The 17,850-nt window shown below is 52.3% G+C and overlaps 7 protein-coding genes across 7 annotated transcripts; 2 read left to right on the forward strand and 5 right to left on the reverse strand.

The window, feature by feature from the left end:
* Window positions 1-395: 395 nt before the first annotated feature.
* Window positions 396-1,292, forward strand: PV05_02510 (uncharacterized protein; the record flags this gene model as incomplete). The annotated part of the gene is made up of 1 exon (XM_013463086.1): window positions 396-1,292. One exon carries the CDS (start codon window positions 396-398, stop codon window positions 1,101-1,103), a length of 708 nt encoding a protein of 235 aa, XP_013318540.1. The 3' UTR covers window positions 1,104-1,292.
* Window positions 1,293-1,471: 179 nt separating this feature from the next.
* PV05_02511 (uncharacterized protein) lies at window positions 1,472-2,677 on the reverse strand (the record flags this gene model as incomplete). The annotated part of the gene is made up of 1 exon (XM_013463087.1): window positions 1,472-2,677. One exon carries the CDS (start codon window positions 2,675-2,677, stop codon window positions 1,472-1,474), a length of 1,206 nt encoding a protein of 401 aa, XP_013318541.1.
* Window positions 2,678-2,695: 18 nt separating this feature from the next.
* Window positions 2,696-3,245, reverse strand: PV05_02512 (uncharacterized protein; the record flags this gene model as incomplete). Its single annotated transcript, XM_013463088.1, has 2 exons — window positions 2,696-2,823; window positions 2,876-3,245. 2 exons carry the CDS (start codon window positions 3,243-3,245, stop codon window positions 2,696-2,698), a joined length of 498 nt encoding a protein of 165 aa, XP_013318542.1.
* A 5,127-nt stretch (window positions 3,246-8,372) lies between these two features.
* PV05_02513 (uncharacterized protein) lies at window positions 8,373-10,500 on the reverse strand (the record flags this gene model as incomplete). Its single annotated transcript, XM_013463089.1, has 3 exons — window positions 9,776-10,500; window positions 8,584-9,689; window positions 8,373-8,498 (listed from the first exon to the last, which is right to left on the reverse strand). The coding sequence occupies exons 1-3, from the start codon at window positions 10,380-10,382 to the stop codon at window positions 8,373-8,375; spliced, it is 1,839 nt and encodes a 612-aa protein (XP_013318543.1). The 5' UTR covers window positions 10,383-10,500.
* Window positions 10,501-11,199: 699 nt separating this feature from the next.
* PV05_02514 (uncharacterized protein) lies at window positions 11,200-12,588 on the reverse strand (the record flags this gene model as incomplete). Its single annotated transcript, XM_013463090.1, has 5 exons — window positions 11,200-11,501; window positions 11,553-11,691; window positions 11,744-11,810; window positions 11,858-12,412; window positions 12,470-12,588. 5 exons carry the CDS (start codon window positions 12,586-12,588, stop codon window positions 11,200-11,202), a joined length of 1,182 nt encoding a protein of 393 aa, XP_013318544.1.
* A 1,669-nt stretch (window positions 12,589-14,257) lies between these two features.
* Window positions 14,258-16,203, forward strand: PV05_02515 (uncharacterized protein; the record flags this gene model as incomplete). Its single annotated transcript, XM_013463091.1, has 9 exons — window positions 14,258-14,335; window positions 14,386-14,484; window positions 14,595-14,706; window positions 14,752-15,269; window positions 15,324-15,575; window positions 15,715-15,757; window positions 15,807-15,905; window positions 15,965-16,020; window positions 16,072-16,203. 9 exons carry the CDS (start codon window positions 14,258-14,260, stop codon window positions 16,201-16,203), a joined length of 1,389 nt encoding a protein of 462 aa, XP_013318545.1.
* Window positions 16,204-16,490: 287 nt separating this feature from the next.
* PV05_02516 (uncharacterized protein) lies at window positions 16,491-17,593 on the reverse strand. The gene is made up of 2 exons (XM_013463092.1): window positions 16,878-17,593; window positions 16,491-16,802 (listed from the first exon to the last, which is right to left on the reverse strand). Exons 1-2 carry the CDS (start codon window positions 17,444-17,446, stop codon window positions 16,619-16,621), a joined length of 753 nt encoding a protein of 250 aa, XP_013318546.1. The 5' UTR covers window positions 17,447-17,593; the 3' UTR covers window positions 16,491-16,618.
* Window positions 17,594-17,850: the final 257 nt, after the last annotated feature.

Genomic DNA, 17,850 nt, shown 5'->3' on the forward strand with positions numbered 1-17,850 from the left:
AATGTCCACAGCCTTGTCCGCTGCCTGCAGTGAATGTTTATACTCGCGACATTGACCACTCTGTCACCATCACTCCGGCGGCGGAAAATATCCTGTGAATTCACCAACCGGGCTTTCTCAATAAACAATAATGTGGTCATTAACCCAGACGGCTACAATGCTCTCGTTGTCGCGACCTTGTGTTGTCGCGATCTGCTCCCTTTATCCCAGCAGCACTTCCACCTGCGCATCTTCTCGTGCTCGTGCTCGTGCTCGCTCTTCGTTTGCTTGCGGCGACAATGTTCCTTTGCTGTGGCACGCTGTGATACCACTGCTCGTCCTCCCCTTGTGCTGTCGGAGCACGCCATTCCATCGCCCGCGGGATACTCGCAAAGACCCCCATCTCCATAACCAAAATGTCCTCCTCGCAGCCTCGCCTCGAATCCCAGATCGCCGAGCTCCAGCAGCAGCATGCCGATCTCCAAGCGGCCCATTCCGAGCTTCAGAAGAAGAATGCTGCCCTCGAGACCGAGCTAGCAGCACTGAAACAGCTTCATTCCATGAGTATCCACCCCGACGAAGACGGCGACGACGACGACAACGCAGACAGCTTGGACGACGATTTCGTTTCTTGCCGCTCCTCTCCTTCATCTGTCGCTAGCGACGATGTCACACCGCCACCGCCGCCTACTACACCAACACACCACGGTCCGCCCATGAAAGCGCCCGTCCGCGATCCAGGGCTCGTCAGTCTGGCCGTGTCGCTCGAGATCGCCACTGGCAACACCCAAACCAGCCAAGAACTCCTTTTGCACGCCTCTGACTGTCCGACCATCTCCCAATTCTGCGACCGACTGGCGACTTCGGCGTCGGGGGCTGCAGACATGGTCGAATCGACTTTCTATCCTCCTAACAGTCCACCCGGGCGCGTCCCAGACCTCTCCAGAGTCAGTATCAAGCTCGAAGAGGACGGATACATTGCCGAGTTCATGATCACGCCCACCAGGCTCAATGCAAGCTCTCCATTTCCCGACCTCCAGTACCGGGCTTGGTACTATAGGAACATAATCAAGGGCCGGGGCGACAAGGCTGAATACACGGTGGACGTCAAGATGACAATCTAGATGACGAAGAATGATACAGGTCTCAGAGGCACCATCATTATTTGGGGATGCAACAGGCAGATAAACTTCCGGAAGACTCCAGGGTCATTGAGGATGCAAGGAGTCTGAGATGGTAGAAAATTCCGTACATATGTACTGAAACAAACGACTAGTGGTCGTCGACGATCTCCAAGAGGAGTAAAAATCAAGGCATGCCCAATTCCAAACGGTACCCTCTTGTCTTGTAAGAAGGCAGCAGCCTGGAACAAAGCTGGTATACTGCGTGCGCCCATGTGGTTCTGTAAAACCCCAGCACTCCATACATCTTATCTCCAAGCCCAACCAAGTACAACAAAAAATAACAACTGAAAAAGTCTCTAGCCGTTGCCTCAATAGTGCACACGCGTCTGTGCTGGAGAAGGCCAAGGCTTACAGCCAGTGGTGCCATCTGCACGGGTGTAATAATGATTCTGCATGGCAGGATCTTCATAGTCGTAGTCTTGTTCGTGACCATCAGCTTCAGTGTCGGGCTCAATGATATCGTTGGCACCAGGAAGTGGAGCTGAGTATGTCTGATTACGGGGTTGGTCAGGCCGAGCGCCTGCTTTCATAGCCGCGCTGTAGTTGTAACCATGCGGACTGCGAGTCCGTTTTGTGGGCAATGGTTCAGGCAAGTTCCACTGGCGAGTAATGGAGTTGAAGGACCTTCCCGCCCCGCGATCAAGTTGAAGAGGTGGGAGAGTCAGCGCGTTCTTCTGCTCTGGTGTTATGGACCTCATGCACGATGGTGGGTGGCTAATCGTAGGAGTAGTCGGGGGATATGATTTTGGAGCTGGAGCAGGCAGATATGGTGCTGGAGCGGTTGGGACTTCTGGTGCTTGCCGATGGATCAATGATTGATTGAATGTAGGTGGAGGAGGCGGCATGGAAGGTGTTGGTGTGATATTCCGCAAGGAAGGACTTGTCATAGGCATGCCGGGCATGCTGACGATGGAGGACTGGCGGCTTGGATTAGGTGGGCGGCCGTAGATGCTGTCCATCGAAGCTCTTCTCGCATCCTCAGCTTCACCCTGGCTACCGAAACTGTTCCGGCTGACGGATCGAGAGTGTTCCATCGTGCGATAAGAGATCTGAGGAGTGCCCTGGTAAGAACTGCGGCCATCTTCCATGTCCGGCTCTTGCTTCTGTGGCCGTTTTCTCTGTCTGATCTCCCTCCTAATCCGGACTCTGCAACCTTGTTCTTGAACGAGCTTACTGAGAGCGGTGCTACTACTTAGACCGGGGAATTTCTTGGCACTGTAGACCTGGAATGGAACCGTTTGGACCTCAAGCCGATTTGCCATGCCCTCATGACGAACTGGAGCTGTGTCTGCATTTCCCATTGCTGGCGAAGTACGGACGAATGGGTTCTCAACATCAGCATCACACTGATGCTTGATGCCTTCGAATAGGGAGAACTTCAGTCGATACCAGCCCTCGTGTCGAACCGAAAGGTCCGGGAAGATAAAATAAGCGGCTGCTTTAGGCTTTTCCAGGTAAGCAGCACTGGCAACGGCCACACCCGACAAGACTGGAATAGCTGGAGGAGTATGCATCTTGCCAGCAGCTATCGGTCAAGCAACTTCCAAGCTCGCATAAAGCATGAACGTCGCATCGTAGACGGAAGTGATGTCCACGTTGCCACTGAACACTCTCAATCGGACAACTGGTGGTGGGTCGACAGGTCGGCGGTCCTGCGTCGCTGAAGGGAAGGGTCAGAAAAGTGGTCCATTGGATGTGGAGACAGAACTCACATTTAACGCCTGAGCCGCAAGCTCTGGCTTTCTCGGGCTGCTGCACCACTTCCAGCGCATATGTGATTTGTCTACCATCTACGGTCTTGCGAGAGAACTCGCTCTTGGTCTCATTTTTTGGTTGTGCCATGTTGTACCGGAAACCACCGACGGTGTATGTTCGAATAGGCAGGTCGTCAAGGTAGAGGACCGAGACACCGGGGATGAAGAGCTCAGGAACTGGGTGAGAAGGGTCTGGCTGGGGTTGTAGCGGTCGTTGTGCGCTGTAGGCCGATCCTACGGTGTCCTTCAGACTAGGAAGAAGCCGACTTCCTTCCGACTCGGCTTTATTGGTAGAGGGCTCTGGCAGGCTTGTTTTTGAGCTATCCATAGTGTCAGTTAATACAAGATCTCCTATCGCGGGCAGTCGCGTCATGATTGCGGTGTGATGCAGGTGCAGCATAGTGCACAAAAGGAGAGATAATGTGGGAGATGGGAGAAAGATAAATCAAGCCAGCCCGAATCGGCGGACTCATGGTTGGGCAGCGGAGAGTGAGTCCTTGAAAGCAAGAGTCTCCTCATAGGTCGACCGATGCCGTCAGTTCAAGGCAAGATCTTCCTGCCATCTGGTAACTCGACAAGTTGTTGCAGAAAGAGCCATCCACAGCGATCCGAAGTGGTGAGTACTGGGAAATGCACTAACCTTTGATGCAATGTTTGAGACCTCCACCCAGAAGCCTATACTGCAGAGGCTGACAAAGACAAAATTATAACTCTTCAGCCTCGTAGATGCCTTTTCCGACAAATGGCGTTTTCCCCCAGCCCACGTTTCTTTGTTGAGACTAGAAGTCGTCGTCTTGTTTCTCGCAATTCAACGGCGCAACCAGAGAATGGCGAAGTTTATCCCAAGGAGTTCTAATTCCGCACCCTACGCTTCTTTTTGTTGGTCTCAGAGTCGGTGTATCGCACTCTGCACTCCCGACAGCCTTCTTGCTAGTTGATACTCCGGGATGGTTTTTCCTATCGAGGCAAGATGACGATAGGATAGCGTGACGAGGTCAGGCAGCTGTGTCGATGCTTGATGCGCATGCAAAGGTAAAATCCGGAGACTGTCTCAGGGACACCGAGCCGTTGGAACTCGTCTTTGTCGCAGAATGGTAGAACCGAAGGACAAAAGCGATCTGCGGTGTTAGACTCAAATCCAGACCCGCCGATACCGCCACAAAGGAACACCACACGGGGCCACAGCTAAAGGCACGACCAAGTGAAAGAGAAGTTGATGTGACAATTCAAGAACCCCATACAGAGCAAACCCTCAACAATGAGGGAAGCAACAGTGCAGTCGAGGGAAAAGGGAAGATGGGTGCAACGGTGGTGAGAGAAAGAGGAGAAGGTCGATGAGATTGATCGAGGCCGCACCCACGCAGCCAGACTCCAGGCGAAACTGGGTCGTACTCCCAACTACTGGTACTACTGGTACCCACCGGCCCTCGAGCAGTTGCCATCATCATCCATCTGCGGATCACGCCTAAGTCTACCATCTGGGCCCGTACCACAACAAGCTCAACAGTCGATGCCCATACTGTCCTAGCCTGGCGCTGAAACTAACCAAGTGGCGACAAAGCGTGGCACACAAGAGCAACTCGGCTGGGATTTGACTGCATAGGCGCTGCAGTGGTCGGGTGGCCCCCTCGATCTTCCCACCCACCAAGGGGCTCATCTGGCTCCGAGCCCTTGCTCTTCTCAGTTTAGGCGGTCCTGTCAACTGGCGCAGGCCCTTACTCGCTTCCAGTTGCAAGCAAGGATTTCGGTGGTGCACGCTCCCTTCGCTTAACATCTTTCTCTGGGCGCATGGACGCCATCGACTCTTTGGGCCATTGCAGATGTCAAATGTCCACACCCTCGCGGCCATCATCCCCGCCCATGTCTGCAAGCTCAAATTCCAGCAAACGTCCACTTGAAGCCGCTAATGCGAGTCTACTCATGTTATCACACTACCGGTTCTAAAGCTAATCCGGCTCGATATTCACTATCAAGCTTGTTCGACAGGGTGAGGTTTACCGGCACACGCAGTTGCTCCCCCGTTCTCATGGACAGAGGTGGCCATGGCCGAAAGCTGCGAGAAGCCCCCAAACACGTGCAATGAAATTGTCATGCCATGTGCGTCGACTGAGCTGAGGACACAAGAGGAAGCAAGATGCATTATACGTAACGTCAGGTCATCAAGAGGACGGAACACCAAAGCACAGACCTGACAGGTCACCATATCAAGAACAATGCTGAGGATGCCTCGACATGGGTTTAAAAGACAGCCCCAGAGGCTTGTTACACACGTAGCACCTCGGGCTGCCCATCGCTTGGAATTCGACACTGATCTGTCACAGCTTCTGCACTACTACCTGAATACGGCAAGAAGCCGTCGTTTTCTTACTGCAAACATATACCGGACTGGAAAAACGGTCGAGCGTTGCACAAAAGTCCGATATGTGATCACGATGGGCATGGAAACCAAAATGGAAGCGTGACAGGAGGAACATTTCAGGCTGGCACATCAATAATCCCAAACAGCCTTCAACGTGGTTGACGGTTCATCAGACAGGCCCAAGGACACGGCAGTGGGAACTTCTCAAAGCTCCGGCAGAAGAAATGACTGGCCCCGGGCGCCAGGGCTCACTACTATGGTAGGCTAGGTTGACAGCGCTAACTTCGATAGGAGGTGCGGTAAGGGCCAGAACGTGCCAGAGGAACGTCAGGGCGCCTGGTCTCGGCACCCGAACTCCCAGATTTCTGAAGCAGGCAGGTCTCGGACATGAATCGCACAGTGGGAAGAGATCGGCACCTTGGAGACGGGGACGGCCGGCAAGTCGGCACCCATCTTCGTTAGGCCTTGCACGGCCTTGAGACGAAGGATCACAGTCACCCACACGGCCACCCAACGGTTGGGCCACTAGGCTAGCAGATGCACAGACCAGTGAACCCAGTTCAGGCCCCGTTTCTCTTCGGAAACCGTCATGGATGCCGTCCGGGGTATGAAGGCCAAAAGGCCGGACGTTGAGAGCCGGACATCACCAGCAGCTCCTGAATGAACCTGTTACTCGTACGAGTACTCCGTACGTACCAGGAATCAAGAATCAAGAATAATCCACGCGTAATTATACTTCCACTTGCTTTGGCTTCCACATGCTTTCTCAAGGTGCGTGGCTGCCCTACTCCGTATGGCCCTCGCAGTTCCTGCATGAGGCCTTGATCCATCATGATCCCAAAAGTGAAGACCACGACTGCCATCTTTCATGATGCTCTGCTTTTGTCATCACTTGCAATATAAATACTTGTAGGATTCCTTCGCCTAAAATGTAACTACTATGGTAGAGCATGCCGCAGGGACGCCAACCATGGATTGACATTTATTCCAACCTCGCTTCTACCTCTAGTTGCATGAGTGGTCCCACGGTAGATTTTCCAAGGTAGAATCTCCTTGGACGCGTGATCGGATCTGGTCGCAGTGCCTTTATGGTACTCCGTACTCCGTATGGCGAAAGCCTTCACGCGCCTCTTACCGGAGGACTGTTGTACGAGGTATTGTGAATGCTTTCAGAGACATATCCTCTCCGTTCACCTGGTCGGACCATTCTCAGCAGGTGCACTCTGGTCCACTCCACAACCTTTGAGGTGGTGCATGACATCTTCTGGAGAGTTCCGACAAGAGCCGATCATCGTGGACATGATCGACTGTAGTTGGTCAAGATCAACCTCTGGGTACCTGCACTTCGAATGCGATTAGCCCAGGCTCTTGACGTTGGTCTCATTTTTAAGCATGTGTCGGCCACCGTGCAAAGACCACAGTCTTCGGCATCGGAATATCAACTTCCGCCCACAACAACAGTCCACAGCAGTCCTCCTGTGTATGCAGATTTTTTTTGGCTTCGGAGTCCTGAGCCAATTTGCAGCCTTCAAAGCGGAATGGCCTTGTTGGTCCCTTCTACGTCACACAATCACACATTGGAACGCATCTCTTGGTGCCCATTGCACCAAGCAATTGCAAGCGAATCAGTCCCTCTACGCCCGTGATGCTAATGACTGGCCCAGAAATTTCCCGGCCAATTTGATAGTCTGCAGCCATACACTGTACTGAACGAATCAATTGCCACGAACACCATTCTGGAATATCGTATAGAATTTGAGACAGCGACGTTGTGTCCCGACTAATGCATGTCCGGATCTTGGAAATCAGCAGTCATTGGAGAAGAATCGCGGTCCGGCCAGCCGTTGAGGTCGTCATCCATCCGCGACTGCTGTGTTATGCAACAGATAGCATTTCGGACTGCATTTCGGTCTTACTGTACTCCCAACCACTGCTCTTGGGTTGTCAAGGTTTCTGCTGGCCGAAAAGATGACCACGAGAGTGTTTCTCCAGGTTGGCTGCGTTGAGCTCCATCTATTCTGCCAATCAATGGTCCGCCCAATCAAGGTAACGTGTCTGCAGAAAGTCATGAACATGCAGTGCAGATTTGTCCATCTGCAATCTAGGTACCCGAAGCTACGAGTACACACAGTAGGTCCATCCAGCGTGCTGTGGTTGGCCTCGGATTCTGGATTATTTCCGGTTCATTCCCGGACTACCGATTGCGGCAGCACAATGGTAGAAATTCTAAATTGAAAGAAGATCATTATTTCTCGGTTCACGGTTCCCAAAGATGTCAGCCGTCAATTTGACATCTGGGTACTTGCTTCACGGAGACCGGAGACCGAAGACGGCTGCAACTTCATCTGCTCACCATCCCGTGGTGTGATACTCTTGTTCCTTGTCATACTCTGGTTGGGACAGTAACCATACCAAGGACCTCAACATCCAGCCCAATCTAGACAAGAAATCATCATTTTTCTCCGGATCTATCTGCAGGAATCGTCAAAACCTTGGTGAACAAGACTCTTGTTGTTGACTTGTTGTTGAAACGCCTTAGTGCAAGCTGCTGGGTGGCCTTCCTGCAAGGTACTCTTCTGGTTGTTCCAGTGACAGTCCCAACCTTCACTGATTTGAGTCGGTCGAATGACAATCAGTCAGCCACGGATTTGGTCTCTGAGCGACCATCATATTTCGTGGGCAAGGAGGTATGTGTTCAGCGGATTTCTGCAGGAGACATCGAAGCATTCCCCATGTCCGAATGGAATATGGCAGACCTTGATGCTCTGGATGTAGAAGGTTAGTGATATCTACAAAAATTCATTGTGCTCGAGGTCAAACACTGGTCATATACACTTTTCCTCGGAGGAGTCCAGTGGGAAGGTGGCCGTTGGAGAGCAGCTAACGCGATGCTTCTAGTGCGTCGAGGTGGTGGCTGACAACAGGCGGCATAAAATCATATGAGCCAGAAGCCTTTATCCGAAGGTGAGTGAGCGCACCTCCCTATATTTGAAGAACCTGTATCCTTATCTTCAAATCTACTCACCGCCATCATGTTCATGGTCGCATATGCCGCCAATTCGGTCCTGCATTTTCCAGGCTTGTAAGAAAGCACGACTATCCGTCCGCCAACCCTTCTTCGATCGCTTTGATCTGCAGCGCCACGAAGCGCGAATAGATCCGACACAAGGCCAGACTTCCGCCCATGAACCATAAGCGAGGATTGCCGCAGGGGCGCCAAATCTGAAGGCAAAAACCATTAGCTTCGTGCATTCATGCCGTTCTAAGAGGAACCATGACTTTAGGCGAGGCTGGAAGTCTGACTTACAGCGTTAACCTCTCCCTCCTCATCCAGGTCCCAGACGTCTTTCGCACGGTCGGCAATCTTGTCCCCTAGGACCTTCCTTGCTGTCGTTCGCATGTTGTCATACCCCGTTGCAAGCACAACAATATCGGCCGGCAACTTCCTCCCATCACCCAGAATGAGATTGTGCTCTTCGAAGCCCTGGATGCCTTCGGGTGACTGGACCACTTTGATCTTCCGGTCGATGATGAGCTGACTAGCTCCGACGTCGATATAGTAGCCACCACCACGGGTGACATATTTGCGATAGATGCCCGAGCCGTCATGGCCAAAGTCAAGCTTGAACCCTGCCTTTTCCAGACCTTCGATGTTGTCCTTTTCGGCTTCTTTGATCTGCTGGGTGAGTCCGAAGTTGAGCGCGAACTGGACCGGGATCGGCAGACTCTGCCCGTACACGTCTGCATCCTCGATCGGTGGGCGGGTTTCGTCGTACAGGCCCTCGTGAAGCATGAAGAGCCCTTTCGAGGCTTGGATGACATATGTACCCCGACGCTGGAGCATGGTGACCTCAGCTGCTCCTGCTTCAAAGTAGTTCTGAGCGATGTCGTGGCCAGAGTTACCGGTGCCGACGACAACTACGCGCTTCCCAGCCACTGACCCGGTGTTCTGGGTAGCGTCTTGGTGCTGGCTCCCGTGGTACACTGTGCCTTTGAATGTTTGTTGGCCAGGGAAGCTCGGGATCTTGGGCTCGCCGGCGTGGCCAGTGCAGAAGACCAGGTAACTCGACGTCAATGTTCTCTTGCCCCTTGCCGGGTGCGAGACGGTGACTGTCCACTTCTTCTCGCTGTCGGAGAAGTCAACGGATCCGACCTTCGTGCTCGTCCAGACGTTCAGCTCCATGAGTGAGGCGTACGCCTCGAACCAATCGCCCAGTTTGTCCTTGGGTGTGAAAAGAGGCCATGTGCTTGGGAAGGGAAGGCCACACATATGCGTGTATTGGACCGGATCGTGAGTGACAAGGGTCCGATAGCGAGAGCGCCAGTTGTCGCCGATGCGAGCATTCTTGTCGATGACAAGGCTCGTCATACGGAGTGATTGAAGGCGAGCTGCCATGTTCAACCCGGCGTGGCCTAGCAAGAGTTGGGAAATTTTGTAAGTCAGAGAGACGTCTCCACATCACATGGGCTGCAAGGATCTGGGGTTCAAGAAAGCTCACCTGCGCCTATGATGAGGACTTTGGGCTGCTCGTCTTCAAATTCTACGGCTTTTTGTCGCCGTTCGAACCAGTTGCCTGACTTGACGCCTCCGGCCAAGGAGTTGTTGCCGCCGTGAGGTCTTCTGGCGCCCGAGACCTCTTCGAATCCCTTCAACTCCTGCAACGATGTGTGTAGCATATAGCCTATGTACACGCCGTCCTCGCCCTGAACGAGCCGGATTATACCCTTGCCTCGGCCGATTTCGGTCTTAAAGGAGAATATACTCTCGATCCATTCGAGTCCTTCGATCGGAGTCGATAACGAAGAAGCAAATTGGCTAGACTCGGCGAGCTTAAAGTTGGACAACTGACATTTCGCTAGCCGGCCTTGCAAGAAGGATGTGATCGTTGGGAGGGTGTGGAGGGTATGGAAGTCCCACTCTAGGACGAGGTGGTCTCGCCACCAGGATTCAGTGTGAATGAGCGATGGGAGTTGGGTGAGGTCGTTCTTGGAGAGTGCAGATGCGAACTTGTCAAGCCATTGTTGTGCAATATCCCTAACAGAGAGCGTCTCCTTGACTGTGACTTTTGGTTCGGGTTTGTTGAAAGAGGTGCAAAGAGACATCATGGGCCTGGGGTTGAGCGACCAGCATATTGTTGACTTAGGAATGGGCAATAAGAGACTGCTAGTGACCGAAGCAATGGCCAAATGAATGGACACAGGCGAGAGGGAGAAGATTTTCGGTGCTCAGGAAGAGGGTACGATATGAAATGCCTTTTAAACTGGTACATCATGTACTCAGATGATGTTGTGCGGATGCATTTCCAAATTGCGCTGACTCGCCAAGTATTCCAGTCCATGTACCTCGCCCAACCGGCAAACGACATATTCAACCGTCATTGATGGTAAGGTAGGCCGAAGAATCCGACGCCGATAAGGCGAGGGACAATGGAGTGAACGATATGCGGCAACGATGTCAACACGAAACGATGTCAACACGTGTCCGCCAACAGAAAGGAGTGGGATGAGTTGGGCCATCTCCAATCGATCGACCTACAGGATGCTGTGGGACTAAGTTGTCGGCGGCGCCATGGCCCGCGAGCTTTCATACTCGTATCCGCGAACGGGCCATGGACTTCCGTCGACCATTCGGCATACTACTGGTATGGCTGCTGGTGTGGATCGTGCATCGAAGTATGACTTTCTGCGGGCAAACAAGCCCGGCATCAGACGAGTCTTCAGAGCTCTGTTTTTGGATGTATTCTCCAGGGAACTAGGGCTCATCTGACCGACTCTACCGGATCGCTTGGTTACTTGCGATTAGGCTGGACGTCTGTATGGTAGCATGTGTCTTCGGTGTGTGTTATTGCCCTGAGATTGGAACTGTTCTTGTCCATTGAGCTGCAGTCAATGCATAATCGCGCGGTTCAAGCGTCTCGAATAGCTACGAAACGCCGTTCAGCTCACCCGACGCGCCCATCCCTGGACCCGAAGCTCCGCTGGGCATTATGTTAGCCACCCATATTCGCAACGCTTCGTCAATGTCGAGCGTCGAATATTGCAGATCAAAGAATTGAACTGGCAGAGAAGACATAACGCCAATAGGCATATGGTGCTCTGCGACTGCTGTCCGAATCACAGTCTCATATCGTCTCGCAAGCACCCAACGCTCTCCGCAGATCCTCAAAGCATACGCCAACAGGTGCAAATTCCGGGGTATATCTGCTGCCACTGTTTTGGCATAGACTTCACAGCACTTTGTTAGCTTGCGTCTCTGGTTACGAGTTGCTTACCCACCTAGGTAGAATCTCGCTGCGACAAACATAGAGTATATGAGGTGAGGACTGCTATTCTCCAGCTCTTTGTCACGCACTTGCCGAATCTTTGCTGTCATATCGTCGCAGGCATAGAGACATCGATTCGTTGCATACGGCCACTATAGTTCTGTCAGACAGCGGAACCTCACTCCAATTCCTCAGACGACTTACTGCCTCGTAGTAGTTGTCAATACCTATTGGTGATGGCGCCAGACGCTGGAAGAGTGCAATGACAGCTCTGACATGGTCAAAAACGCAATTCCAATGTCTGGATGCCATACTTACGTGTCCAAGATACAGTTGGTCAGCACGATATTGGGGTCAAACTCGGCCCTCTCTTCCTGAACATACTCGGCATTGATCAGGCAGACGGCAGCCACAAATTCTCCCCGCCACGCCGTCAGTCGTTCATCGAGCTGCTGAGATTCTTGCTGCCATTTCAGACGCTGGTCGTGTACACGGGTGTCGACCGACTTCTGCAAGAAGCGGTGGACATGGCACAGCTCACTTGCAACAAGAATGATGCAGAGGGAGAATGCTGATGAAAAGTGGAAGTCACCAAAGGACCATACACTGATAATGTGCTGTGGGAACTTCCAAATCGAGTCACTGCAGGGCAATATTGCGGTACCCTCAGGAGGTGATATTCCCAGATTCCAAGCAACACCCAGTGTGCTTGCGCCGTCCAAGATCTCTGTCATCCCGTACGCACGAATACGTTCTTCTCGATCGATGATGGTGTCCGGCAGAGGGAGCATCCTAGGAGGCACAGTGGAGAGCTTGTTGAAATTGTCACCTTGGTTGGTCACCAAGTCTCGCATGCCCAAGGAAGTATTCATCCTAGGTCTGTCAGTTAGCCACGGGAGTGGGCAAGTACGCCGTTCAACTCGAACGCACCTTTTGCACAGAGCCATCAAATTCCAGAATTGATGGGCTTGACCACCGCCGTAGTCGAGATTACTCAAAACAAGCAGTGCCTGGACAGACTGTAGAGATACTTGTTTCATGGCATCCATGATGACTCTGTCTCGTAATGTTCCTGACCATTGTTGACTTTGCGATGGCGTTGACGGAGCCGTTCTGCAGTACAGCACGGTCACAGCTACAATAGCCTTGATTACCAGTTGGTGAGTGGAAGTATCGATGGCTGGATAGGTCTGCAAGGCTTCCAACAGGGAAGGCTGGTGCAGGATAGGGAACCATGGATGGTACTTCTCAAACCAAGTATTGCATAGTTCGTTGAGAACGGTTGGCGATAGAGGCTTGAAGACTGTAGACGCCACACTGGCATTGCTGTTAGGGCTGGTGGATGTTGCAGAGGGATTGAAACGATCAAAACTTCGGTCCAGCGACGCCTCAGGGGACTCAGCAATTGTCAATGGCTGTTGAGAAGGAGTCCTTGTCGTGTCAGTAGCAACTTCGAATGAGAAGTTGGGGATTCAGACTTTCTTTCTCGGCCTCCAAATCCTTTACCCGGCTCTCCAGGTCAACTGCCAGGTCAGCCATGCTTCATTGGTGGTTATGGAATGCTCACTTATCCGTTGTTCCAACAGCGAGACAAACCCTGCCCGTAGACCAGGCCGTTTCTGGCTAGTGACATACTGGCACTCGATGTTGTTCCTCAAGCAGAATCCACAGCGAGGAAATTCTCGGCTACAGGCAACCTTCCTCTGGCGACACGATTGGCATCTGTAATTGGTCAATGGTGTCAGCGAGCTCTAGAATTCGACGTACACAGTCTTGCTCCGTGTGCGATGAGCTGAGTCGTGAGACGGCTTGTCCATCATGGCATTGAACAGGAGAAACAGTAGAGAATGAACCCCTCCGCGCCAGGAGAGGGAAGAACACGGCCCGTCAAGTAGTAGTTAGCAACAACCAGTACGGGCCATCAAGTGAGAGGACTGTGCATGAGGCCATTGTTCCCCATAGCTTCTCCCTGTCCGCGAGTACGTTGAACAGCGGCACGAGATAACTGGGCTAGATCGTCACACACATGTTGTAATGGAGCTACCGTACCTCAGCAATGAAGTGGATTCGCAGGGCCGTGTCGCGCTCGATAAAGCCGTCGTCGAATGAGTACCGCCCGGCTGCGCAGTGTTGGAGATGTCGTTCTGGAGAAAGCAGTAAAGGAGGGGACGATGCTTTTCGACGAGCGAGTTCGGTCTTGTTCGGGCCATGAGCCGTTACGACTGGGTCAAGTCAGGGCTGCCCGCCGATACCAATCACCCTTCACGGCAAGCTGCCCTTTTCCACCAAAGTCAACGTCACATCTCAACACTGGCCGCTGACTCAATCTTTTTCATGGTGACCTGCTGCCGCGTACCCGGAAGCATGGCAGTGATTGACATGTTCCTGCTCATGGCTACATGGCCCGTGGTCACAATGTCAAAGCCAATCATTCTTGTCTCGGTGCTTTCGAGATACGGCAGCCTCGTGGCCAGCCCCGTGTCTCCGTGATGCTGCCTCGGCTCCACCTCCATCTTTCGACCCCAGCTAGCGACGCCATCGTCGTTCTCAGTTTCAAGACTGTGGTACCGATCTCCCTGCCGATTGCGGGAGGTAGCAAGAGGTATAAGATCCTGCAGATCCTTCTATGCGAAAGTCGTGGAGTCTGACACCTTGCTTCTTTGCAGAAGTGATACCTCGTTAGCCTTGATTCACTCTTGATAATCACATTTCTTGACAATGCTTGAAGGTAAAGCTCTTGAGGTTGCGCTGACAACAGCCAACGCGGCTGCCCAAGCTTGGTATGGCTACGATCAGGTATGAAAATACGCTTTCGTACAAATATTGTCAATCCTAACGATTGAAAGGGTGTTATATCAGGTATCCTTATCGGCGAGGACTTCCTGAACACGTTCCCTCAGACTCGAAATGCAAACATCCAGGGCATCACCGCAAGCTGTTTCTCGGTCAGTGAATCGACATTATCCATTGCGGGAAGATCTAACACAGCCTCAAGCTCGGAAATCTGGTGGGGTGTCTTCTCGCAGCTTTCTTCGGAGACTAACTTGGTCGCAAGAACACCCTACGTGTAGGGGCAGCCCTGAGTACAACTGGGGCGATCTTGCAATTTCTGTCGTGGCATTTTCCACAGTTCATCATTGGCCGTGTGATCAAAGGCTTTGGTAATGGTAAGAAGCTCAAACAGTAGAATGGACGATGCTGAAATCACACAGGAATGACAAGCAGCACATGTGGAGTTTATCAGGCGGAGTCTGTGAGAAGCCATCGCCGAGGAAAGCTTTGTGTCATTGTGGTCTTGCACAATGTGATTTTCTACATGGCTGCTAGCTGGCTCACCCTCGGTTGTTCCTTCTTCGACAATGGTCTCCAACGGCGATTACCTCTTGCGCTTCAGGTGAGTTTCCAAGGGCCACAAGAAATTCTGTCTTACCAACGCGAACAGCTTGTTCCCTGTATAGTGATGGTTGTGATGCTCCAATTCTTGCCAGATTCTCCACGGTTGCTTCTGATACGCGATCGCGTTGAAGATGCCCAGGATGCCCTACGAAGATATATGGGTACGAATCTCGACCGCAGCGACCCTCTCGTTCTGAATGAACTGGCTTCAATCTCAGGGGCCCTTGCCCTTGAGCGAAAGACGCAGCTCAGCTTCAAGGACGTGATCCTCCAAAGAGATCGATCCGGCCACCTCAAAAGGATTTTGCTAGGATGTGGCACCCAGTTCATGCAGGTATGATTGAGTCAATACTATAGCAGGCTGTCTCTAACACAACTTGTGCAACAGTGGGGAGGTATCAATGGTTTGAATTATTATTTCCCAACGATCCTTGAGAATGCTTTGGGCATGTCAGAGCTCATGGCACGAATTCTGACCGGATGCAATGCAACGTCATATGCAATCTCATCCGCTATGGCTTTCTGGCTGATAGATCGAGTTGGCAGGAGGTCTCTAATGATGAATGGAGCTTTCTTTCAATTCTTTGCCTATGTCATGGTTGCTATATCCGTGGCTCTCCTGTCTCATGCCCCGTCCCAGGTAAGCGAATGCGAGTCGTCTTTTTTGAATAGCTTTTTATCATTGTATGACTGACCTGTCAAAGTGGGGAGCAGTGGCGATAACCTTTCTTTTCTTCTATTACGCCGTCTTTGGCTTTAGCTGGGGAATGGTGCCCTAGGTCTACCAAGCAGAAATCAACTCACTTCAAGGTCGTGTACCAGGTGAGAAAGACCAACACAGATTTTGGAGGAAGCATACTTATCTCGACAGGTACCGCCGCTGCCACAGCTACCAATTGGCTGTTTGGCTTCGTCTGCACGCAATTTACTCCCGTCGGAATCAAAAACATCACATACAGGTTTTATATCAGTGAGTGGCTGCCCCTTATTTCCCGTGGGAACAAATCACTGACGACACCTCAACCTCAGTCTTTGCCTGCTTTAATCTCGCGTTCATTCCTGTTGTGTACTTCTTATACCCAGAGGTAAGGTACATCATACTGGGTATCGCGCCATGACGCTGACTCCACCTACAGACTGCCAACCGCACCCTCGAAGACCTCGACGACTACTTCGACAAGGACTCTGGTAACTCAACGATCATCGCTATATCCAACAAGCCAGCAAAACAAAAGCAGAGACCAGTCGAGGCAATTGAGGCGGAGTAGAGACGTATTGCGGGCGCCATGGGAACCGATGCAATCAAGACCTCGACCATGACGCATGTCGAGGAGGTTCCCAAATGACGTGGAAGAGTTACGCAGGGCTCGCGGACTAGCAGCTATGTGAGTGGGGGCTTATGGGGATGGCCTTGATGGTAGCCTGCGATGCTGTCGCTGTCAAGAATGTAGGAGCTGCGTAGATCTCACATTGGCTCCATCCTACTTTCCAATAGGAGCCCATTCGGCAGAAGCGAGGAATGAGGTAGAAAAGAGATAGGTGGTGAACGAACGTGCAAACAGAATCACATGAAGATTTTCAGTACGCGGCCGATCAGGCTAAATAATCCTAGTATTGGTCCCCTGTTTTGATCTAAGGCCCTCAACTTTTCCGAAAGCCCAAACCTCATCCGGAAACTTGAGGCTAGACGCATCTACCACCATCAACCTCTAGATTCACGCCTGTGATAAACTCGGCTTCATCACTAGCAAGATAACAGCACGCGTTGGCAACATCCGCCGGCGTGGTCCCACGTCCCATCGGCACGACTGCGGTAAAGGCCTTCATGTTCTCCTCTGTGTTCGGCTTTCCGAGGAAGAGATGCGTCCTGAACGATCAACATTATCAGCAAGGTATCCCTCGGACGCGAAACTGACAGGTAGAGGAGCATAGGATGGCTTACATTCCAGTACTACCAACAACGGGGCAAACGGCATTGAACCGAATCTTCTTGGGCGCATACTCCACGGCCATCGTCTTGGTCGCATTGCTGCACGCGGCCTTACTCGAGTTGTACCATGTCAGCCCGGGGCGCGGACGGATGCCAGCGGTCGATGCGATCTGGACAAAGCAGCCCGGCCTGTTGTTCTCGAGGAAATACGGCAAGAGTACACTGCTCGAGAGGTACACGCTCTTGACGTTGACGTTGTAGCACAAGTCGAATTCGTCGTCCGTGACCTGCTCGGTGGGCTTGTTGGGGTAGCATGCTCCCGCGTTGTTGATCACAATGTCCAGCCCACCCCAGGTGTCGATGCACTTTTTCAGCGCGGCCTCCCAGTCGGAGCGTTTGGTCACGTTGGCGGTGATGAACTCGGCGCCTAAAGAGGACGCGACTTTTGTCCCATTCTCCGTGGAGAGGTCGCAGATGAGGACGTTGGCGCCTTCCTGGCGGAACTTTTTGGCGATACCGGCGCCAAAGCCACTGCCGCCGCCGGTGACGATGGCGGTTTTGCCTTCGAGGCGACCGGGCATATTGACGACCACTGGGGGTGTTGTACTTGAGAATTTGGGGGGTTGGGGGTTAGAGAGGTGATGGTAGAAGTGGAGATCATGGACATGAGTTGTCGTAGGAATCGCCCGTATTTATGTCGTCGGGTCGAGAAGGGCTCTGGCCATCGGACTGAGGGCCGAAGGATATTACACTTTCTTCTAACGATGGAGAAGGTGGATGCCATGGCTCCGATCTCGACGAACATGAGGGGGACATCAACCGAGGGAAGTCAATATACCAGCCGAGCAGCATGTCAAACCCCTCGTTCTCTTCAGCCTTGCGCCGTGCAGATGCGGGGAACCGAATGTTCAGCCTTGTGAGCCTTGCGGATACCGCGGCGGGAATTGTATCCGGATGCAAATATTTGGCGTCGCCACGATTTCGG

This window comes from Exophiala xenobiotica (genome assembly GCF_000835505.1).
Source record: "Exophiala xenobiotica strain CBS 118157 unplaced genomic scaffold supercont1.2, whole genome shotgun sequence".
NCBI classification, from domain to species: Eukaryota; Fungi; Ascomycota; class Eurotiomycetes; order Chaetothyriales; family Herpotrichiellaceae; genus Exophiala; species Exophiala xenobiotica.